Source organism: Brienomyrus brachyistius, chromosome 14, assembly GCF_023856365.1.
Source record: "Brienomyrus brachyistius isolate T26 chromosome 14, BBRACH_0.4, whole genome shotgun sequence".
Lineage (NCBI taxonomy): Eukaryota > Metazoa > Chordata > Actinopteri > Osteoglossiformes > Mormyridae > Brienomyrus > Brienomyrus brachyistius.
In genome coordinates, this window is record NC_064546.1 from 10,198,024 (window position 1) to 10,222,619 (window position 24,596).

The 24,596-nt window shown below is 40.7% G+C and overlaps 1 protein-coding gene across 3 annotated transcripts; it reads left to right on the top strand.

Moving 5' to 3' along the window:
• The first annotated feature begins 471 nt into the window (after positions 1-471).
• On the top strand, positions 472-23,963 carry LOC125708057 (protein EFR3 homolog B-like). 3 transcript variants are annotated; one of them, XM_048975553.1, is made up of 23 exons: positions 472-740; positions 7,183-7,259; positions 8,622-8,749; positions 10,251-10,401; positions 12,326-12,447; positions 12,715-12,864; positions 14,981-15,124; positions 15,331-15,409; positions 16,651-16,786; positions 17,521-17,679; positions 18,829-18,940; positions 19,113-19,164; positions 19,762-19,934; positions 20,643-20,718; positions 20,920-21,081; positions 21,177-21,308; positions 21,565-21,632; positions 22,104-22,231; positions 22,353-22,441; positions 22,755-22,803; positions 23,034-23,140; positions 23,516-23,565; positions 23,687-23,963. In XM_048975553.1, the coding sequence occupies exons 1-23, from the start codon at positions 734-736 to the stop codon at positions 23,784-23,786; spliced, it is 2,451 nt and encodes an 816-aa protein (XP_048831510.1). In that variant the 5' UTR covers positions 472-733; the 3' UTR covers positions 23,787-23,963. The 3 variants fall into 3 exon arrangements, with proteins under 3 accessions (XP_048831510.1, XP_048831511.1, XP_048831512.1); XM_048975554.1 differs by lacking the exons at positions 472-740; positions 7,183-7,259; positions 8,622-8,749 and having other exon boundaries at positions 10,265-10,401; positions 12,403-12,447; positions 12,663-12,864; XM_048975555.1 differs by lacking the exons at positions 472-740; positions 7,183-7,259; positions 8,622-8,749 and having other exon boundaries at positions 10,265-10,401; positions 12,403-12,447.
• The last annotated feature ends 633 nt before the right edge of the window (positions 23,964-24,596 follow it).

Sequence of the window (24,596 nt, forward strand, 5' to 3'; positions counted from 1 at the left end):
TGGAAAACAAGCAGGGCAGTGGGTTCCGAGGACCGAGTTTGAGAACCACTGGGCTAGAGGTTTAAGGATAACTTGCTGGTTAGGGGCTTTATTTCTTTATATCTGATTCGTACAGAAATGTATGATAACATCCACTTGAAACGGAGGTAAAGAACCGAGTAGTCAAAAGAAAGCAGCTGCTGAGACCATCTTATAAGCAGAGATTGTTTACCTAGCAGTATTTGAAGCGGTGTAAGATTTCCGATTTGATGCCAGAATCACAGCAGCGACTTAAGGCTTGATTTAAATGGGTTGATGGGAGATCAGATAGAAGGAGTGACTAATTTCCTCTCCTATTTCTTCTTCTGGTGAAGGAGCACTCCTCATCTAAGCTCCTCCGTGTGTTGGCTGCATTCAAACACTTGGGGGGGGGGGGGGGGGGCGATGCACCGGTTAGGGAGGGAGCGCACGAGTGCGCGCGTGTGTGCGGTGTCCCTGTAGGGCAGAGACCACGTGTGCGTCTGTGTGTGTGAAATCACCACTGTCCTTCAAAGGCTAAGCTTTCCGCGGCGCTACTGGGTAAATCCAAGGTCATTTCAGTCTGATCACACGCAGGGTGCTTGGCGGTGTGATCGCGCGCGTATGTGTGTGTGCGCCTGCATGTCTCCCGAGCGTGCGCATGTGAGCGTCTCTTCGGCTACGGCAGAAGAGCTCGAGTCGAAAAGCGGAGGGAACTTCGCCTGCATTCCTATCGATGTATGGTAAGGACAGTTTTCATCAGTCTTCATCAGTAGATGCTTGCATGTTTCATCACTATAGTGCACACTACTCTTTGAGTTACTTCACTCTCCTCTATCAGTTCTGAATCACTGTTAAAGCTTTCCCATCAGCGAGATTACTTATGCTTCTATGCTCTTGTAATAAACTGTGTTGTATTACCTAAGTGTTAAAATAACGACATACTTCTAAATAATAAGACTTTCTACGCAGTCATTTAAAAAAAAATAATTCATCTGCTTGATTATTTTGTAATTGATGGAGACGAATATCTTGTAGCAATATATGTGATGTTTTTAATAAGGTATTTAAGCTGCTCAAAACTAATGGCTTTTCTGCTTGCCTACGTAACATGTCTGAGCAATAACACAAATTATATTACAGATTTTCCCCTCTGTGTCAGCATTTCAGTAGTGCCATTCCTCATGACAGTTTGAGTAATGCGCCACTTGCTCTGTGCTTATGAGTTACACTGATGTTGTGATTTTACGTGACTGCCGTAGAATGCTTTCTTCCGTGAAATTCCAAAGTGAGACTTGTTCTTACAAACTGTCTCTCTGTGTTGTAGCCTCCGTTCCAATCCGTATTGTATTGAGGTCAGGCCAGGGAAGCTCCATCAGTAGGTTTGAGAATGAATTTGTTTTTTCTTCTGAGTGTATTTCTACTGAAATGGAAGAAATTGGAAATGTGATTTTCGTCTCTTTGTCAAATAATGGCACAGGAGTGCTGAAAAGTCGGCAGCCCAGTTGCGTTATTTGTCTATATTTCCAAGTCCGTCGTACCACTTGTCGCGTGTCATTCAGACAGGTAATTATGATTTTGGGGTGACAGAAAATATTGAACCTAGATCAGATGCACAGCTGGTGCGTGTGACCTGCCCCCTTCCTGCCTCTGAACCTCCTGAAGAAAGCAAACCTGTCACTGCGTCAGTCAACCCTGGAGATTAACTGAACCCTTTGGTGCCAATTGTGATACTGAATACAGCAGCATTAACACATGGGATGCCAGCATGCTTAGTAAGCTGCCCCATAAGAACGGTTTAAAAGTGACCTCCTTTTTCCCCTCTCCATCAAAAGACTGCACTCGACTGTAGTAAATGTTAAAATCATTAGGTTTTGCTTGCTTACTAATATAAATGTCTTCTTTACCACACAAACAATGGGAGCCCAGACAATTGGTCATTGTTACATCACATTTAAATTTTGCTATGATCAGAAGTCAGTCACAGAACACAGTCTAATCTCACATTCTGCCATTTACTAAAAATTAAAAGCAATATGATACCCGCTGCTTGTATAAATGTTTTATAAATGCTTATTAAAGATATAATGATCGTGCAGGTCTGGTGTATATGAGTTACTACATTTTAAATATTCTTTATTCCGTATTTCTTCAGTGGATATTCACATTCACGAAGGAGACCTAAGTTATGCTATCGGAATGTCTTCCATCTCTGCGGACATGCAAACTGATCTGGTCCTTCAGAAATAAACATTTGCCATAAATGATATACATGTATTCCTTCTTGAGCTGACTGTTGCAATGCTATGCTCAGTTTCTAAACAGTGATTCAGAGGTAACCTGCATGCTATCTGAGATATGACAACAGAACCAGATTAACCCCACTGCATCTTCATAGTCATGTTGCAGATCCCTATCACATTACTAGGCCTTTGATTCTCTACAACCCACTATCTCATTTATTGACCCGGACAAGCTACCATACGGTAAACACAGAGATCCAGTGGCTTGATTACCATTGGAAATTAAATAGTAGCATCCTGTCCCTCATAGTGTATAACCACACATATGTTAGCTTTTTTTCAATTTGTTCACTTGTATGAATCTGACAGCTCTATCTGGAGCGGTTCTTTTATCTCTTGGCAGGAAGGAGGTTAATAAATGCAGGACTTTGCTAATGCATTCAGCCCTGGAAATTAGTTTTCCCTTGTCTTTGATTGATAATCAGCTTTCGCTTCCCCTCTCGGGGAATGGATGGGTTACTCCAATCTAGCTAATTGCCCTGGACAGAGGTAGCAGACATGTGAGGCATTTTGCTTTAAAGGGATGAAAAGTCTGTGATCCACATTCTTCCAGCCACTGCTGGCCTCCCTGGAGTATGTTCCTGCTTTCCGTTGCTGGTGACCGGAATTCTTTTCCTGCTGTTTTGGCTTCCTGGGATTCCGGTGTACGGATTACCTCACTGTCGAAAAGTTTCACTGATTATTAATAGCGTCGCCTTATCAGCTTCAGCTCCTCCATAATGTGAATCATGCACATATATGCTGGGGTATATACAGGGGCGGGGCTAGAAGGGTGCTGGCACCAGCCGAGAGCTGATTGGCTCTTGGAGTTCCCCCTCCGCTGTCACTCATCGATTCAAAACATATCATTGGCTAATGGTAATGTTGGCCCCTCTGTATGAATTATGGCCTCTCCTATACCCCCTACCACAAAAGAATCCTTGAATCGCCCCTGAATATATCACTTTGGACATAATCCAACATACTGTATAATATATAAACCTTACAGTAGAATAACTCAGATGTGTCACACGCTGATATATATAATCATTCCCAGGCATGTGTAATCAGATCTAAAGTAAATGTCATTTATCTTCTGCCTCCTCTATTCATGAAGCTCTTCATGTATTTATTTCTTGCAAGTAATTCTTTTAAAGTATATTTGAGTCACAGAAGAACAGTTGCATCAAGTGATAATGCAGTACTATGGTTCACTCCTCACAGCATTCCACAATAATGACAATACTGGTTTGTTTTTGACAGATATGCTTTTATACATTTGCATCTTAATTTGTGTCTGGATTTTATTTCATTTACATAAACAGCACATTCTGAACCTTCTGAACCAGCAAATGCTAAACCATGGTGAGGTGGGCTCAGAAACCTCTCTTAACTCATTGAACATCGGTATGGGGGTGAGAGGGCTTTTTATCTACAGCTACTTCATGCTCTAGCCCTCCTAGTTGCCCTCTTAGAAGAAAAGAAATAAAACAAATTCCAAGTGGACCACGCAAAGATGCTAAGAGATATTGACTGTGACAACAGAGTGTGAATAGAAATGTCTTGAATTTTTTTTTGAAGGGGACACAACTAATAAAGGGTAAAAAGTAAAGTAAATGGATACGTGGGAACTTATCAGTTAGTTGTATTAATTAATGTACTAATCTGAAGTATTTGCTGGTTAAAAGTAGATACCTATATCTATGCAAGTACTTTAATTATAATCAGCAATATCTAGTAGGTAGATAATGACTATGTACACTTTAAAATGATGTTTAAGTAATTTTTAAGTTAACAGTAAGCACAATGACTTGCTGCTAAGTACATATTCACTATATCTTGTAATTAAGATGTAGTTTGTGGTTAATTAATGCATTGAGTAAGGTGGACACTCAGCTACCTGTAAGGTGGACACCCAAATCCTTGTAGTCTTGGACAATGTCCAGCTCTTTTCTTGGAATGGACAGGGGGCGGGGGGTGACCAGAGACCGTGATTTCCCCAGGTCTGCCACCAGGTCTTCATAGAAATGTTGAGCTGCCAGTGATTCAGGTCACACCAATCGACAATGTTGTCCAGAATGTCAACACAGGTATCTGTAATGTCAGAGATGTCAGTTGTCTGACCACCACACTCTCCCCCCCCCCCCCCCCCCGCCCCCATAATATGATATACACCTCTTGATTATATAATGCCCCATATCATATTTGCTTTACATATGAGGCAATAGTGGACCTAAATCATAACATTGCAGTTTGCAGTTTCAGCAAAGACCTCAACTTTGCTAAAAATATGATCAGAGTCTTTTTAAAACGTACTCACCACTCTTCTGGTCTGTGAAATAATACATGGTTTGGATGAGCCAGTTTACCTGATATTAACAGACACTGGGGTGTAATGTGTAAATTGTGGCACCAAACAGTATCCGAAGCCAGCAGATGATCTTCATAAGGTAAGGAGCAGTGAGCAGGACGCAGCTGGCTTTTGCATATTTCCCTCCTGCTTTTTTAGCTGCAGTAGGCATTTCCACTCGAAAGCCGAGGACTGACATAGAAGATTTATAGATTAGGGAAGGAAGAAACTGCATAACTTTGAAAGGAAATGAGCAAAAAGAGGCGCATTCCACTTGGATGGACTGACTTGCCATGCAGGATGTGCCCCTACCTTGTGCCCAGTGCTGGCAGGATCGGAATTAACACCCCCCACCCCCCACTCATCATACTGTAGTGATTGGTACAGTAGATGGGTGGATGATCATATCCTACTGAGATGGCTAACCTTTAGTTCTCACTAATAATCTTGAACTGGATGGATGGATGGATATATGGATGGATATATGGATGGATGGAATGAACCTAAAGGAAAAATGGTGTTCAGATTAGCTATGTTTTTGAATATTAACAGTAATATTTACCTACATATATACCCGTTCAGAAGAATTAATGCAACATTATTTTGGGAAAATATATGTAGCAAATGCCTTTTCTTGGCTTAAAACGAACAGTCAAGAGGCATTTTTTGGCAGACAAAGGAAACACAAAGATCCGTTTTCTTAAAATGCCATGTTTGTCTTAGATAATTTATTTCTCTACAATATTTATAATACTGAAGAATTCTTCATGGCATACTGGATGAAAAAAAAATCCCCTGAATGTAAAATAAGCACAGATTTATGTGAGTCATTTTAGCATAGTGACTAACTAACTTTCACACTTTGAAATGATGGTTCTCAGCTAGAATTTCTGAGTAGTCCCGATGAGCCTGGCGTTGTTACTGGTTGTAAAATCCAAATTGTGTTTTTGTGGTCTTTGTTATGAGGGGGACCTTCATCCTCGCTGATGCTAACCTGTGAAATGAAAATGCTGATGGGCAAATAGCCGGACCAATGACTAAACATGGCTTCTGCTGTAAGTTCTCAGTGAAGCCTTTGAATGTACACTAATGTAGGCTCCCAGTAGCCAAATAGGGCATCTTCGCTGCACTGGTGCCAGAGCTGAAAGCTAAGTTGTTTGTTTCGCTATAGATTCTGTTTTGCTGTATCTCATTGTAGCTTGACACAGAACCACAGTGGGATGGATAAAAATCATTTTCGTGTCACTGTTTATGATCACCAACAATGATGCATCAGCTCTGGTTTTACACCAGCTGGAATATTATGTTTATGATCTGTTTTTCTCTGTTTCTAGCCGTGTCACAAGCTGAGCCGATACACAGCAAAGTGCACACAAATAAATGGAATAAATAGAAAAATATAAATGTCAACATGGGGTCTACATGTGATTTACAGTACATAACGTATGGGGTCATGCACAGTTATGTCTGTTTTAAAAAGAAATTCCTGTTCCCCATTTTGTAAACTTTATGTGTGTGTATCTGTAATTATTAATGTTTAAGATACACATGACAGGCTTGTGGAGGCTGCATCCAACCTCCCCCTTATGGTCTGTCTGAGCTCACCATTCCTTTGAATCCTTTCAAACTCACCTTTCTCTTGCATGTTCCCACTAGATCCAGAGCTCATATTCTCTCGTCAGAGCTAGATCTTACCATGATACTTGTTGAATCAGTAATTATAATGCTATCGCCGTTTTTTTCCTCGGAAAGTGATGTTTTCAAATGAGTGGGTGGAACTCCTAACAGTATGAACTACCTCTCGCATCCTGATGTCCCATGTTTGTGGGGAAGTGGGACTATCCCTGTGGCTCGGATGCTTGACACCCCGGCAGCGGTCTCCTTGGTGACTCACGCACCCACCCACTGACTTCGTGAAAACACGATTGTGAGGTGTGTAGGTAATGATTATAGCGTCACCTCTGGAAAGCAACGAAAGAGATGCTAATTTGATAAAGACTCTTATCTGGGACTTGCTCTGGAATCTTCTGCTTTAAGTACAGCAAGAAGAACAGTAAACTGCAGCGTTTCATCAATGAGTCTTTGTCGTATTCAGTGGAACCCAGAGTCCTGTCACTTTTCTGTGTCAGTTTTCTGTTAAAAGAATAATCATCTGAGCACATTGGTCACCTGTTGTGTTTTTTTACCCATTGTAAATGTTTTCCGTGGCATAGATACATCTGTGTGTGACATTACGTAAGTAAATTGGGTAATATGAACTTGAGCGTCCGCACAGAGGGATTTCTGTGAGGAAATTTGTGTTATCAAAGTCCAAAGTTGAGTTAATTCCTTTGCTCCCTTGGATTTGTGATGGCAAATATGACCTCGATAAGCCAGCATGGATTCTTCTGTCGTCCAAGTACAACAAGTTCTGCGATGTAGCAATCATCAATAATCAAAATATGCGATACGTGTTTGTTTGAGTAGTCAACAATTATCCAACAAGGAGTTAATGTCACCACAAATAACACTTCACTGACATGCATGTCTTTGTATTTCCTCGGTATATTAAAGGGGTCTGTGGCTGCTGTGGGGCATTGAGACCCCGATACAAGAGGCTCGTTGATAACATCTTTCCGGAAGACCCAGAGGTAATTCAGTCTGCTTCCCATCATTTATGTCATACCACCTCGCAGTCTGGTCATTTTTTACGTCAGAGATCTTAAAAGCATGTTATTTTATTTGAAGTTGTAACATTTTAAATGCTGCTCTTCAGATAGAGTATTCCTCTACCATGTAATTAACGAGGAAAACCAGAAATTAAGGCCTGTCACCACTGTTAAAGTTTTCAGCCAGAAATAAATGCCTATGCTTTAATGTAGTTTTTAGCCCCAGTCAAACCCAGCTGCATAAATTTACATTTGTGTCGTAATTTAAATTTAAATTTAAATTTAATTTCAAGAAGCTGTTGATTTATAGGACTATTTCAGATAACTCTACTTGTATTGGAGTATTTGGAGTAAAAATTCTCACTCCAAAACATTGTACGCATCACCGAACACTTAAAAATATTAGAAAATATACATCAGAATCTCAGGATGGTCCATTGCTTCATGCAGGCCTCTCATTGGTTACTTACAGGGCCCTGTTAGCTCTGGATTCAGTATCATGGGTCTGAGTCTAGGCTGTTCGCAGCTGTGTCAATAGCATCCCTGTCATTAGCATCCCTGTTATCAGCACCTCAGCCCACAGGGTTTCTTTCTGCCTCTGCCTTTATCCCTCACATGGCTTTCACAGCCTACAAATCCCCATGACATGAAAGAAGAATTCATGGGCAAGGAAAGCAGTAAAGCCATTGTATTTGTAGACACTGAATCGGGTACAATCTGTTGTTCACAGAGTAATGGGAAGCAGTAGTATTACTCGTTTTCTTGAATTCTCCTCCTCGCAGTGGTGAAGGCATTGGTTTGTCGTTATAGTTATAGTTGTTATGGGCTCCACATTAAGAGCAGTGTTAATGCAGATCTGCTTCTTAGTGCTGTATGTGTAATGGTTTTGTTAAGGCCAGTGGACATTGTTGGCAACATATATACTGTATTAAAGTGACTAAAAGGTAGTATATGTGGTCCAAAATGGACTCCTAATTATAAAATCTGGGGTGACAAATTGTTAAAAAGCAATTGATATCAGTATCAGCATATACTCAAAATTTTAATATCACTATCGCAAACGAAAAATTATATTGTGCCATCGGTATAATTTATATATACTTCTGGAGTGTATAAATACAATAACCGGGTGGTGTGTGGTTCTGTGCTTGTAATCAATCACCAGTTCAAGTCCCATGGTTGGCTTTCAGTGCTTTCACTGTTGGGCCCTTGAGCAAAACCCTTAATTTCAATTTCTCCAGGGACTGGCTGACTCTGCTGAGTCAGTTGTGCTTTGCTTTGGATGAAAGGGTCTGTTAAATAAGCAAAAGTAATATATATTCTGTCCTGCTGTTGTGTGTTCAGGATGGACTAGTAAAAGCAAATATGGAGAAGCTGACCTTCTACGCCCTCTCGGCCCCGGAGAAGCTGGACCGCATTGGGGCCTACCTGTCGGAAAGGCTATCCCGCGATGTGGCCCGACACAGATATGGGTAAACAGCGGGGCGCTGAAAAGTCACGCCTAAGAAAATAGCCTTCAGTTCCACAAAAAATGTGTGTTTTTTAATTTTATGAGCTTAAAAGTTTAATTCCTTTTTTGGGAAATAAAATAATAATAATATTTTCTCAGCAAAGAGCAACAGACCACACTATGTGTATGATTTGAAATGCTAATTATGCTACAAACATGAAGATGCAAAATCTTTTACAGTACTTGCATTGCACTAGGAGCTATCGATAAATTGTGGGTTTATTGTGTAGAAAAAAAAATCTATGCTATCACAAACACCAGAAATTAATTATTTATTTTAAAAGGTTTCAAGTGGAATATAAATTTAAAATAATTCCTAAAAAAATTTGGTACTATATTCCAGCACTTACCTTTCCAAAAAAAAAAAAAAACCTACTGGTCCTTTCCAAGTAGAGCAATGAAAATTAGTTTTATTTTAACCTAATAACCCCTGACAATTTACTACTTACTTTAATCTGCGGCTGATTTTTAGCAAGATCAGCCAGGAAATACAAAATTGAAAATGTGTGTGGTGTGCTGAGCCTATGGGAGCATCTTAAGAGACATTAACACAAGCAAAATCAGTACCGTAAATAGGCAAACAGACCCTGCTGATCGGCATTGAGCAGGAAACCCATTGTTTATCTTGACACACACGCAGTGGGCAGCAATGGTATTTAGCTTTGCATTTGCTAAAAGCTGCTGCCTCATTCCCAGCTAACAGGGAACACTTCCAGAACTTTGTAAATATCTTCTCAAAATTGGCAGAGAACCAATTCAATTTCCGCATTTTACATTTTAACAAAGGTTCTGTCAACGTTGGCATGGTAACATTATTTAATGAGCATGCTATTAATGTAATTAATGTTGAGAAATAAAATTTCATAATAGTCCATACTTCATCCAACTTTGAACCCATGACCTTAGAGGAGAAATGCCACAGTATTAACCCCTGCTCTTCCAGGTCCTTTGTTTCATACAATATTAGCTTTATTTTGGGGGCAGTTGTTAGCCCTGTCACCTCACACCTCTGGGACCAGGGCTTGAGTCTCCAGCAAGGTTATGCATGTGTTGAGTTGGCATGTTCTCCTCGTGTCGTCGTGGGGTTACATCCGGGTACTCTGGTTTCCCCCCACAGTCCAAAAACATGCTGAGGTTAACTGAAGTTCCTAAACTGCCTGCAGTTGTGCATGTGTGAGTGACTGGTGCATGAGTGTAGCATGCGATGGAACGGCACCCCATCATGGGTTGCTCCCAGCCTTGCACCTGTAGTCTCTGGACCCCCCGTGACCCTGAACAAGATAAGCAGTTATAGAAAATGTAGGGATGGATAGTAATATATAGTTGTAGTACTGGGATAGCATTCTGGGAACATCAGGAACACCGGACCCTTTCAACGTTTCCATAATGTTCGGTAAACACGCCTAGCACAAAAAATGATTAGCTGGGTCCAGCTGAAGAGCTGCTTCTGCCTGTTTCTCCAGGTACGTGTGCATCGCCATGGAGGCCCTGGATCAGCTGCTAATGGCCTGCCACTGCCAGAGCATCAACCTGTTTGTGGAGAGCTTCCTGAAGATGGTGCGCAAGCTGCTGGAGGCCGATAAGCCCAACCTGCAGATTCTGGGCACGAACTCGGTGGGTGGCGCTTTTCCGGCTCGCGGTACCACCCTGCCGCGGCTTCTCCCACACAGATTCCCAGCTAGAAGCCGCTGACATCACCTCTCTAATGTTAGTTCATTGAAGTTGCTGAGAGGATAGTGAAAGAAAGGCCACTTCACAAGCTCAAACCTCTTTTCGCCTTCTATCAATTTGTCCAGAGGGTATAATGCTAATTTGTGGAATGACTGGCCAAAAGTTTTCATGCATCGATCCATCCACCCACCCATCTCCCAACAACCTATGGCGGTGTTGGCTGACAGCCTATCCCATTAAACACAGGACACAAGGCACAGGAAATGCATACTTACACACACTCCAAAAAAGTTATTTGGAAAAAAGGGCAACATTTTGGTTGTTCATCTAACCTTGTCTGGATACTTATAAATTCATAGTAAAATATTTGTACAATATAACATACAATGCATACAATTGTGCTTCTTGGATACGGAGAGTATTTTATTGCCACTACTACAGATCACCACGCTAAGTGGCAAGAGGGAACAAATGAATCACACTAAAAGGCATTCAGATTATCAATAAACTTAAAAAAATAGCCTATAGGTTAAATATGCAACATTTGTTACACATAACCATATTTTTAGGTATACAAGTGTAATTCAGCAGTGTAATTGACATTATCTGACAGTCATCAAAATATCCATCAAAGAAATAATTTGGATTAGATGTTGTACAAACCTCTCAAGAAAGAAACAACCAGAACTGTTACGTTTCCTTTATATTTTCCGCATTTGTCCATGTCCATGCTGTAGTTATTCTAAGAGGCTGAGATATGGAGCTGAAAGATTAAAGAGAGATTGCTTTGGTGGATCTAGGCCAGCCAGTCAGGGGCTCACAGCTACACTTCTGATATGTACAGGAATCCCTTACGGCATCTAAATAGACAGCACAACAAAATGCTCTAGGTGTTGGCAGGAATGCTGCTATATTACGGGAAGATGATATCATTTTTGCTGTAGCCTTTTTATTTATTTCCCTTGGGGCCTAAAAAATAAGCTTTGAAATGTTACAAACTGTAACAGTTTTCATTGCAAACTGTATACATTTAGTTCTCCTCTGAGATAAAGAGGTAATCGGTTTGCATCCTAAATAAAGCATTTATATTTGCAAATTCTTATTTTGATATCTCATTTACTCCTGGTTGAATGGCATAAAAGACTCTGAAATTAAGAAAGAATTTTATGGACGGAGAAGATGAACTGCTAGACGGACTTTTCTTCTTCCTTGTCATAACAAGAAAGCTACAGTGTCCAGGCTATTTCATAAAATGCCATCGACTCATTTTCGGTAGGCGGTTCTTGAATTTGGGTCACAGCATGGCATGGCTTCTGCTTTATACCAGTTCATCACAGGGGTCCTGCTCAGATTCACTCAACTAGGACAAATCAAAGTTTCTTAAAGGGCATCCATTTGGGAGGTGGAAGAATCTGAGACCAGCTCGCCGAGAAACTGCAGCATTCAGCAGAAACAAAGTCTGTGTTTGGATCCGGCTGAGCTGTCATGGCGCCGTGTTTAAATATCTCATTGCAAATTTGTTTTAGCTCTGTCTAGTCTGATGTGCGTCCGTTTATTAAAATATAAAGGGAAATTTTATATGAGATATATTTGCATGGTCTGAAGGGCTCGATGGATACATTTATAGGGTTGTTCACCTGTAAAATTTGGCTTGATTCCACCGCTGTCAAAAAGAATAGCTGATTTGCAACTTGTTTGCAACAGTACGTAAACTATTTTTTGATTTTTTTGATATTAATTCCATGAAGCATAATTCAGATGACGCACAATAAAATGTAATGGATTACAGTTGCAGTTGTGCCGTCCTGTGGTGTCCTGTACACGGAACTCTTTTGGCGATAAGTATTTAACCCTTTTATCCATCTAGTTCGTGAAGTTTGCCAACATCGAGGAAGACACTCCCTCATATCATCGCAGCTATGATTTCTTTGTGTTCCGCTTCAGCGAAATGTGTCACTCCACGCATGACGACCCTGAAATCCGGACAAAGTGAGTCATGTAGAAGAGTTTTTGACCTTAGGCTGTGTTTCTAAGCAGCTAAACCAGATTTATGCCAAAGTTACTTAGTTAACTTACCTCATAACTGTTAAAATCGATCCTGTTTATGTTTCTAAGAACGCTATTTGCCCACTGCACAGAGAGATCCTTCAGTCACCCCAGCTTTGTCTCTCAGGACATTTTCTTGCTGCATGTTTATCCAAAAGTCGAAAGCATATCTAGTGTGAAGTCAGCGAGATCTCCCCGTCCGTCTCCAAGGATCCGCATGGCGGGGATCCGGGGTCTGCAGGGAGTGGTGAGGAAGACTGTGAACGATGAGCTTCAGGCCAACATCTGGGACCCACGACACATGGATAAGATTGTACCGTCGCTGCTGTTCAACCTCCAGCAGGAAGGGGGCAGAGAGAGGTTGGTGTCCTCATACGGTTATAATGACTGGCAGTCTACTGGTTAATGCATTAGGTCCGTATGCTCTTAACTGGAATGTAGTGCTATTTGCAGCATGAGATAAATCATCTGGAAGAATACACATTTCTGAAACACTTGATTCTGGCATTTTCTGTTTATCATTGTGATTGAATATACTAGTAGATGAATGTGACTGACAAAAGGAGTGCAATGTACCCTAAAGTACTGTAACGTAAGGATGAAATCTATTATCTTTTGAAATGCTCACAAAATGATATATACTATATTATTGAACTGTTTCATTTGACAAATGAAACAGCAAGAGCTTTGCAAGAATTACAGACACAGAGTAAAATTTACGATTTTCAGCTGGCTGTTACATTTCTTAAGTGAGGAATATTAGAGGAGTAATACTTCACAACCAAACAGATCGTTCTAGATTGCATCTCATTGCCTCTTTCAGTGTTTTTCTTCATAAGCTGGTAATAACATTAATGTGAAGGCCTAACACGAATGGTGTCAGTGTCCCCGAGAGAGTGCAGACTGACTTTGAAGAGTTATTTTGAAGGCTGTCACACTGCATCAAATTACATTTTTACTTTGCACAATTAATTATTACTTTTCAGGCAATTTTTAGCAAAATGCAGTGGAACTCCAAAACTTACATGTGGTATGTGGTAAATATTATACATCAGTGGTTTGCTGTATATCATTACAAAGCCTTTGATTAAAGCATCAAATTTCCTACACCAGCCATGTGCTCTGTGCAGCCTGGGATGGGCTCCAGGTCCCTGCCCAGGATAAGCAATTCGAATACGAATAGATGGATAGACGAATGTATAGATGGATTTACTTTCGATGATCTAAAACAGCAGGAAAAAATTTAGCCTTTTCTCATCTCACTTTTTAGAATAATTGGACAAATAAAATCTTAATAATATCTGTAACATTTTACTTGATGCTTTCATCTAAAATGTATTATAGATACATTCATAATGCATTATAATGGTTGGTATAATTAGTAAAACCTAACAGTGTCTTCATAAGACATTATAATGTTGTTTATAATACTTCATAAGCTAAATAATTGTCAGTATAAGAATTGAGGATGCTTTGTACTCCATTATGAAGGTACAGTATCTATAGTGTATTCTAGTTGAGAGCTTCATAAAGTATTTATAATGCATAATAAACATGGCAATAATGTGTTATGCCTTTTTCTTAATATTTATAGCCATGTTTATAATGCTTTATTAATGTATTATAATGTGTTATAAATGTGTTTATAGATTCTTGTATATGCAGCATTCATAGAAAGTTTTACCATAATATCTTATCTTACTAATCGTTTTTAATTTATCTAGGTTCAAGGTTACTTTATTCTCATCAGCAGCATCATACATGTACAAGGAGTGATGAAACAACGTTTCTCCATGGCCCCGGTGCAACATATAGTAACATATAGTACATTTAACATCACAGTAACAGATTGTGCAAGGTGCAAACAGACAGTAAATAAAAAGTGCAGAGATAATAAATAGTGCAGAGATGTAAACATTCTATGATTTGTGCAGTTGCAGAAGGCGGTTGACAGGATTTACCCCAATATAAGACGCTACAAAGTGCAGTAACAAAATCAAAAAAAAAACAATACAATACAAACAATAATCAACAGGACAATAAATAGACAGCACAGAATTCCAATTTGTAACTGTTAATAGCTGCATTATCACAATGCAGCTATCAAGAGAAGTGAAATGGGAGTAAAATTTGTCAAGAGAAAAAAGAGAAAAAGCCAATATGTATCGACTGGAATTATTATGAAGGTAGAGATGTATTTAAAGTAAGACTGTCAGTTCAAAAGGGATTTATAGGCGCTGTCGGAGGAAGCCAAGGCATATTGTGCATCTGAGGCCTTTTTTTTCCATGCACGCCTCCCCGCTGGGGAACGATAGAGATTGAAAAATGACAAATTCTTGTTGCTTGTGTCACAGCGATGACTGTGCCGGGGGCTGTCGCATGTAGGCGATCAAGTGACTAAGTACATTTGATCACACGACACCCGTGTACTGACACACGTGTAATGATGACTCATGTACCTCACGCCCCCCCCCAGCCAGTCACCCCCACCGCTGCCACCATCACAAGTCTCTGAGAGGGATGCAGACAGTGCGGCTGAGCTGACAGAACGATGTTTTCGGGAGCTTCTGGGACGTGCGGCTTATGGCAACATCAAGAATGCTATCACGCCAGTGCTTATGTGAGTTTGTGCTGGGGGCACCATGTATTCAGCTAAAACTAATGACTTAAATTAAATCATACATAACCTCATGGCAAAATGCTATGAAACTGAGTGATGGCTAGCAGCCAGTTCAAAATTGGAACGACGTGGGAGTGTGCTCTTTGAGTTCATTGCAGTGAGTTCATTCTCCATCAGTGCATCATCTTCTCTTGTTTATTTTCCAGGCATCTCGACAGCCACTCTCTCTGGGAGGGCAAGACCTTTGCTTGCCACTGCTTCAAAATTATCATGTACTCGATCCAGGTCAGCTGCATGTCTGATGCGCAGAGTGTTACTTTGTAAAAATACAGATGGAAAAAGGTTCAGGGAAAAGTACAAGATTCTCCCGTGGGAGTTTCAGAAACAGCGTGGACGATATGTACACTTGCTTACCCAACACCTGGGTAACTGCAGGATATGCATATTTTCATTTTTCTTTTTTAAATTTTTCTCATATTATTTAATTTAAAAATACCCAAAACTGTTCCATGATTATTCTGTTTTAAAACATTATTGTGTTGCTTAATGTTTTATTGCCAATTGTAAATCAATGCACATAATAGTGTTCTTCCCATACACAATTACAGCAAACATAACAGATATAACGGTCTAAAACTATATTAGTAGCAAAAGACTTCTGATTCCCTCCAAGTCTGCTTTTTTGGTAACATGTTACTTAAGGCCATGTTATTGTAATTTATAAACACATTCGTAATGCATTATAATGCATTCATAAAGCATTATAAACATGGCTATAAATATTTATAATAAGGCATAACATTATAGTTGTGGGGGCGGCATGGTGGTGCAGTGGTTAGCAGTGTTGCCTCACACCTCTGGGACCCGGGTTCAAGTCCCCGCCTGGGTCACATGTGTGCCGAGTTTGTATGTTTGCATGCATCGTCATGGGGTTTCCTCTGGGTACTCCGGTTTCCCCCCACAGTCCAAAAGTATGCTGAGGCTAATTGGACTTGCTAAATTGCATGTGTGAGTGACTGGTGTGTGAGTGTGCCCTGCGATGGGCTGGCCCCCCATCCTGGGTTGTTCCCTGCCTCGTGCCCATTGCTTCCGGGATAGGCTCCGGACCCCCGCGACCCAGCAGGACCAGCGGTTTGGAAAATGGATGGATGGATGGATTATAGTCATGTTCGTTATGCATTTTGAATGCGTTATGAAGCTCTCATCTATAATGCAGTACAAAGCATCCTTAATGCTTATACTGACCATACATTACACTACTCTATATTGCATTATCTATAGTGCATTATAGATGAGAGCTTCATAGAGCATTCATAATGCATAATGAACATGGCTATAATGTGTTATGCCTTTTGATAAATATTTATAGCCATGTTTATGCTTTATGAATGCATTATTATTTGTTATGAGATACATTACTATAAATTACTAAAAAGCATGGCCTGAAGTAAAATGTTCCCCCTTTATCTTTCTCCGTTTCCATGCCCCATTTTATGTCTCCCTTTTGTCCTTTTTCCTGCTCTCAGTCCCAACATTCCCATCTAGTCATCCAGCAGCTTCTGGGGCACCTAGATGCCAACAGCAAGAACTCTGCCACAGTGCGAGCTGGGATAGTGGAGGTGCTCTCTGAAGCAGCTGCCATAGAGGCCAGCGGCTCCATTGGCAAGTGCCTTAACATGGTGCACTTAGTTAGCTACATTTATTTATGACATCTGACCACTAGAGGGCGCTCATCACTAATACCCCATATGTTATTATTCAGAACAAAAAAACTCTTTGACCTGCATCAGTTTCAGGATGGTCAGAATTCCATTATTATCAGCCTGGGATTAAGGGCTACTTTGTAATAATAGACTATCCATCTGTTTTTGAATCTTTTTGAAAAACAACTACGAAACAACTACCCCAGGCCTCATTTGATAAAAGTATAACCAAATTAGAATTGCCAGACAAACAAGCCCCCCCTACTGATGAATAACACTGCTTAAAGGCTTTTAAATGACTACTGGGTATGTTTCATTTTAATTATATTGTCTAATTATAACAATGACTCTGAGAATAGCTACTAGGATGAAACATATACTAACATTCTTTCAGGCTTTGTTCATGGTATCATTAATCATTTATTAAAGAAAATAATTACTTATTGGCAATTATATATCAATAAAGGCAAAATTACTAGATTTGATCTTGAATAAGGAAGTGAGATTATGCTCCTTATGCAGGATTTTATCTTCCTCCCTCTCCACATCACTTTATATAACTCTGCCTCTCTCCCGCTGTCACATTGAGTGATAATCTTTCTCAGTAGGTGCCAAATTCCGCAATTATATCCCAATATCCCTGGCTCTGAGCTGCTGTCTCTAAGAGTCCACCCCCGCGGCTCCCTTCCCCAGGGCCCACCGTACTGGAGGTGTTCAACACCCTGCTGAAACAGCTTCGCTTCAGCGTGGACTACGAACTGACCGGCTACTACGACTCCTGTGGCGACGGTGGCCTCAAGGTCAAGGTGCACGAGGAGAGGCAGCTGCAGGAGGCGGTGATCAAGATGATTGGTAAGAGGCCTGCGATCATTAAAATGTGATATACCATAGTACTGTTTGGTCAGAAGGGTGTTGATTGATTTCTTTAGATACAGGTAAGACACAGACAACACGTACTTAAGATTGGACTGCTGTAAAGCCTGTCATATTAAACTCCTCACATGTGTGTGGAGTTTGCATGTTCTCCCCATGTCGTCGTGGGGTTTCCTCCAGGTTCTCCGGTTTCCCCCCACAGTCCAAAGACATGCTGAGGCTAATTGGACTTGTTAAATTGCCCGTAGGTGTGCATGTGTGTGTGAATGGTGTGTGAGTGTGCCCTGCGATGGGCTGGCCCCCCATCCTGGGTTGTTCCCTGCCTCGTGCCCATTGCTCCGGACCCCCCGCAACCCAGTAGGATAAGCGGTTTGGAAAATGGATGGATGGATGGATGGAAACACAATGGTTCTTAATAACGAATGAACGCACTAGTTTGTGACGCTCATTGAAATATCATACAGCTTCAGTGGTCCGTTGGCTTGAGGTACAATTCAGTACCTTAAGATTCCAGACATAGAACACAATTTAAAATTAAACTCTAAAAACAAAGAATTTGCTATAAAGAGCAAATGCTAAATGGAGGATTTTCCAAATTCTTTTAATATTTACAGAATAAAAGTGACATTTGAACTAATGACTGCACTATTATTCATACAACGTACATTTCTAAACCCACTCCATAGCCTTGTTGTGCTATAAAACCTGGATAATTATAACAACATGACTGATCATTTTTCTAAATTTATTTACTTATATACAATAACCTACTTTCTTTGGTGAGGGTTGCAGTGCCTATTTATAGTATACATGAAAAAATATTATAGATAATGCATCAATAATAACAATAGGTAATACTATATGCCCATGTCACTTTCCTCTCCAAAAGTAGCTCATCAACGGAACATTCATCAACAGAAACCCTACATTGTTCGAAAAATGCTTTGCTTGTCACTGATGCTGCACCGTCAGAACCCTTAGTTCACCTTCGCTGACTTTTGTTCCTTGGGTTGTTCTTTTCATGGAACTTAAATTTTAACTTTTGCCAAACCTCGTAGCATAACTACTCTATGAGCATGTTACCTCTAGCTCTCCTTCTGACAGTGTGTCTGCTTTTTGCGCCCTAAGGGTCATTTGCCAACACCCTGCCTACATACCAGTGCTCAGAGGTCATGATGTTCATCATGGGCAAAATTCCCATTCCTGGAATGTACCCGGCCTTTGGATCTGCCAGCTCAGGGTGAGACTTATTGCCACTGCTCCACTAAATATTAACCAGTAGGACTGTAGTTTTCCAGCATAATGATCTGACTGTTAACATAGTGCCTTTATGTCACAGGACAACCCCTGGCATCACTGGCTTATCTCTGTATGGTTTTCATTTGGATAATTTGACTGTGTTTTGACCGTAGGGTTGAAAACTGCAGAATGATACAAGTCATGTTGCTGAAGTCATTATTGCAGGTGAGTATTATTAGTTTTGTATCAAAAGAAGAGACTATTAATATATATGTTTTAAGAACAGGTACAGTATTTGTATTTCAGTGAAATAGGCAGTGTCTTCCTCTCTTTCTGGTTTTTCGCCTCCTGAGAAAGTCAGGATGTTTGCTGGGAGCCAGCAGCCAGAATGAAGCCTCTGTGATTCTAGAAAATTCTCAGAATCAAGAAAAGCTACAATCAACCTAGACGTAAATTTCGGTGACCAAAATCGAATGATTTATGTGGCCGTCACTTTTGGAGGTGCTCTCTCAATGTGTACTAAGGTCAAAAGTGAAAAGAAGATGGGATGACATGGATACAAACATTACAACAGTTGTTGTTTTTTCTAGAAAAAAACAGCCTGAATACTAGGTTTCCAGAAAAAAAACCTATAAACCATACAAAAGCCCATAAACTATAAACATTAAAGAAAATTATGAGAAAAATCACGCAAGAAATTAATAACAACTCTCCTCATGTTAAAAATTGTATAATTGTCTAGTACGACTTATACATCCCTTCATAGCTAGCTAAAGTTCCTATTGTGAGTGTTTGTTGTCTCCTCCATCCTCATATCCCCAGGTTACAAGAGGCTTCCGGGCCACTAACATGCTGACAGCTCTGCCCAGCTCCTTTTTGGACCCCCTGCTCTCCTCTGCATTGATGGAGGACGCTGAGGTCCGTCTCCTGGTCCTGGAGATCCTGGTCAGCCTCATCGATAGGCATGACAATCGACCCAAATTCTGCATTATCAGGTCAGATGGTACGCTCCGGACTTCACAGATCTCACAGACGCAACAGAATCCTCTGAGAAATACTCAGATGAAGAGCAAAGAGCATCGTGCATGTCAAGGACAGGATTGTGTGACATGGTTGGACATGATCATACTTAGAAATACAAGTAAGACTATCATGACAATTTTAAAGCAATGAAAATAATAATAAAAAGCACATCGTTCCTAGTCACGCATAGATGCCAATGACACAGTGATGGGCTCATTAATCCAATCCAGCAACCTGCTGGGAGACAATGGGGGGCCAGGGCACCCAATAAATGATTAATAAAATGAATATTACATGTGCTTAACTAAATATAAAACGATTTTAACATCCGCGAAATCTTAAAAGTAGCTGAGCTATTAACAATAAAGAGTTTACACTAAAGCTGAATGATGCTGGAAAAAACGTTCATCACCGTATTTGACATTTTTAAAGAGATACCATAACACCCCCCCTTATCTGTGGTTTCAGTAACCGTGCTTTCAATTACTTGTGCTTTACCACGGTATGAAAAAAAAATTGTAAAACGCGTTTACCATTTATCTCTTATGGAAACCAGTGTTTCGGTTTTTGGCAAATGATTCAGTCACACATAACACAGAACACGTTACGACTTATCCGAAAATGAGACAATAATCTTTACGTATTGACACTGAAACTCTGCTTACTTTATGTATTCACAGCATCATCCCTGACATCTCCCTGCTGAAGCTGAAAGTAGACAAATGCTCTCGGCAGGACAATCTCTTCATGAATAAGGTGCTTCTTAATCCTTCTCTCTTCTATAGCTGGTAACCATAGGCTATATTTCTGAGACTGGATAAAAACCAGTTTGAGAATTTGAGAGTAGCTCTCCTGATACAGTAAGATAAGGATATTGATGAATAACATACCATAACAATCAGCAGTACAAATGGTCCTCGCCGTAATGCAATGACCTCTATGGCCTTTGGGTGGCAGCATTCCCAGCATCTCTACCGGCACATTTTCATGTCCTGCAAAGAGGAGAGTAGCACCAGGCCACACTTCGAGGCATTGTATGCCCTGCTTGCCCTCATCAGCATGGAGCTGGCCAATGAAGAGGTACTTGTGGATCTCATCCGTCTCACCCTGGCCCTACAGGTACACATCCTCCTGGAAGCCTAAGCTTTTTTCCAAGGCGGTCCCCTTTGGCATATTTGAGATGTTTTGTCCGGTTTTGCATGTGTCTTTTCAAGGACCTGGTCCTGGCCAATGAGGACGGCCTGCCAGTGTACAATCGTTGTGCCATCCATGCCCTGTGCGCTGCCTACCTGAACGTCATCAGCCAGCTGACCACTGTGCCGACCTTCTGCCAGCATGTCCATGAGGTGTGCAACTGCAGGACCACACAGCCGCTGGTAGTCTACTGGTTCAGAAAGTGGATTTATAAATCCCAATAAATGTCGTCATGTCCTACTATTAAGTCAAGAGGTATCAAACTTAATGTTGATTTCTTCTGCAAGATTTCCACATAAGCAAATTATCTAGCACTTATGTGTTGGCTAACAGATAATGATGTTATTACCTAAGTTGTGTGAAGAATAGCAGTTAAATAATCTGACATTCGCATCTGTTTCCATTCAGGTTATTGAAAATCGACAGAAGGACGTTCCGTTTCTTTTGCCTGAGGACGTCTTCACTGAAAATCCCCAGTGAGTGTATACGTCTTCTTAAGTAAATGCATCTCTATGCTGTTTTACTAACTAAGCTCAAAAACAGCAGGAACAGCTACTAAGGGTGCTGCACTAATGTGAGAAAGTTTAACTGAATGTATTAGGGATCCTGGAAGTGCCTTCTTCACTGGCTAATGAGGTCTTTTTCATGTCTTTTTCCTAGCTGGCAGTGACGCAGTGATTCAGTTTAGATGCATTTTGCAGCATCCACACTGCCTTTCATGGATACAGATAACTGTCTACCCATTTATCATTTGTATATCAAAATATATCTCATAAAAAGCCTCATATCTGAAAACCAGCAGATGGATATGTTATATCTGAGTTGACATATTTGCTTACAAAAAGCTTACTATCACACAATGATTGGCAATTCTCTCTGGAACTGAGGTTTTGGATGACTTTCATGCCATTCCATGATTCTTGAAACTCTTGAAACCTTTTAACTAGAATCCCCAAGACACTGGATAATGTAGAAGGAGGGGTTCTGTTCCTTCAGAGCAAAATCACAGACGTTCTGAGAGGCAGTGGATACAACACAGAAAGACTGGCCACCCCATACATTCCACAATTCACAGGTAATGTCCGTTGCTAATGGGACATTACAGATGCTCTCTGTAATTGTCATAGTTTACATTAACGGGCTGTAGGTTTGTCATGGTTGGTTCATGAGGGAAAGTCTTTATGTATTATTTGCAGATGAGGACAGACTTTCGAAGAGGAAGAGTATTGGGGACACTGTCTCCCTGCAAATGGAAGTAGACTCCAGCAACAGCCCAGAAAAAAAGGTGGTTAGATAAAGAGCAAGTCACTGGATCAGAGGCATGGATACCCTAGCAGATTTAACACCCTCCCGCCATGGTTAGACAAATTCTGTCTACCATGGGATCTGTATTTCTTCAGATTGAATGTACCAACCCAAGCAGGGGGCCCCAAGGTGACATTTCGTCAGGGGCCCGGCAAATTTCTTTCTATCTATACCCCTGACCTGGATATTGAATATATGAAGTTCAGCTTTTTGTCATTTAGTAGCTGTGTGACCGGCATCCCTTCAGTAGCATCTTGGTGTTGTACTAAATCCGCATTTCTTCACTGTTGCAGTGCACTCCTGCAGAGGAGATCACATTTGAAATTTTGAAGAAGGCCATTGGTGAGTTATTTTGTAGGGATGATTAATGCAGAGAACTGGCTTTACAAATGCGTTTATACAGAGTTATTATTATTGGTTTTGGTGTTGCTAAATAGAGAAGACCAGGATAAAAAATATATTTACTGTCCTAAAATGATACAAGTAAAACTATTAAAACGCATTCTATGTTAAATGGCACGCGTTTCATCAATAGTGACCATGCTCACAGATCTGCCTTGATAATTCTTCAGTGAATAATGCTGGTACAGAAGAGCAAGAACGAGAACGCAGAAAACAAGTGGTGGAGAAGTTCCAGAAGGCCCCCTTTGAGGAAATAGCTGCCCACTGTGGTGCTCGAGTAGGCATTCTGTTTTTTTTTATAAATAAATCTCTATGTTCCTCGGTGTCATGTACAGTGATCTTATCCCTGCTTGGAATCTCGTCACACCTCCACCAGTACTCATTCGGGTCAGCTACAGGGTCTTCCGTTAAAAGCTGCCTTCACCTACTAACCAGTTATCCTGGTCATGAGGGGTACTAAATTACTTAATTACTAAAACAAAATAACTGCAAATATATTTTTGTAACAAATCTAACAATTTAGAATAACAATTTAGTATGTTAGTATAACTACTGTTTCCTTTTACCGAGCTCCTCTTAACTGCACAGAAAAGTCAAGTATTTTGACTTTTTTTTTTTATAAAACATTTTGAAAAAAAAATCTTTTTTTCAGGCATCATTACTGCAGAGCAAACTCAATCAAATCTTTGAGCTCACCATCAGGTATGCATTGCTCTACAATAACCGTTGGAAAAGCAGAACCAAATACGTAAATATACGAGGCATTGCATGCTGTATAAATTGTGTGATCTGATTGGGCGAAATTGTTTTTCTTGAAACCCAGGCCTCCCCCCAGTCCATCTGGCACTTTAACTGCGGGGCAACAACAGGAACGATCTGTCCCTGTTTATGAGATGAAGTTCCCCAACCTCTGTGTGTACTAACACGCATGGCAAGGAGATCCTGGGCGAGGAAGGGGGTTGGAACAGCAGCATCTCTCTTTCTCTATTGAAAAATTCAGAAATCATCCTTCCTTGTCCCACCTTCATTTCGTGTAACAGTACTGACAGATAACAATAGTCTCTTGCAATCTTTTCTGCACCGAAGAAATGCAGAAACTGACACGATATCTCCCAGCTACCTGCAGTTGTCAGAGTCCTAAAACTCTACATGATGTTCTCTTGTTCCTTTGCACTGTTGCTACCTTGGGTATAATTGTACAGAATGGGGGCGTGGGAAACCCTGCACAGAGGGATCCATGGTTTATTCAGAAAATGTACTGTAGCTGAACCAGAATCTAAGAATTGCCGTCGAGAAAAGCCGAAACGTCAAAAGCCAGATCAAGACTGTCATAAACCGGAATTGGAATGCAATTGGTAAACAGAGTCAGAATACACAGAAGAATCACAACACAGATTATAGCTCTCAGAAATTCAACAAAGGAGTATTTATAGAGGTACTGGAGAAATTAGCTGCAGGTGCTAAAACTCTGGTGAGTTTGACCAGAGAAAGTTACCTGCTTATTGGGAAGATCTGGGCAGGCACACAGATCCAGGATTGTGACTGATCACAATAATAAATTCCATCCATCCATCCATTTTCCAAACTGCTCATCCTACTGGGTTGCGGGGGGCCCAGAGCCTATCCTGGAAGCAATGGACACAAGGCAGGGAACAACCCAGGATGGGGGGCCAGCCCATCGCAGGGAACACTCACACACCATTCACAAACACATGCACTCCTATGGGCAATTT

What these genes read in the sequence shown, in the direction of transcription:
- LOC125708057 (XM_048975553.1), top strand. An exon ending in GACCCTGAAATCCGGACAAA is followed by an intron (nt 12,448 to 12,714) that starts GTGAGTCATGTA and finishes TCCGTCTCCAAG; the next exon opens with GATCCGCATGGCGGGGATCC. An exon ending in GTCTCACCCTGGCCCTACAG is followed by an intron (nt 21,082 to 21,176) that starts GTACACATCCTC and finishes TGTCTTTTCAAG; the next exon opens with GACCTGGTCCTGGCCAATGA.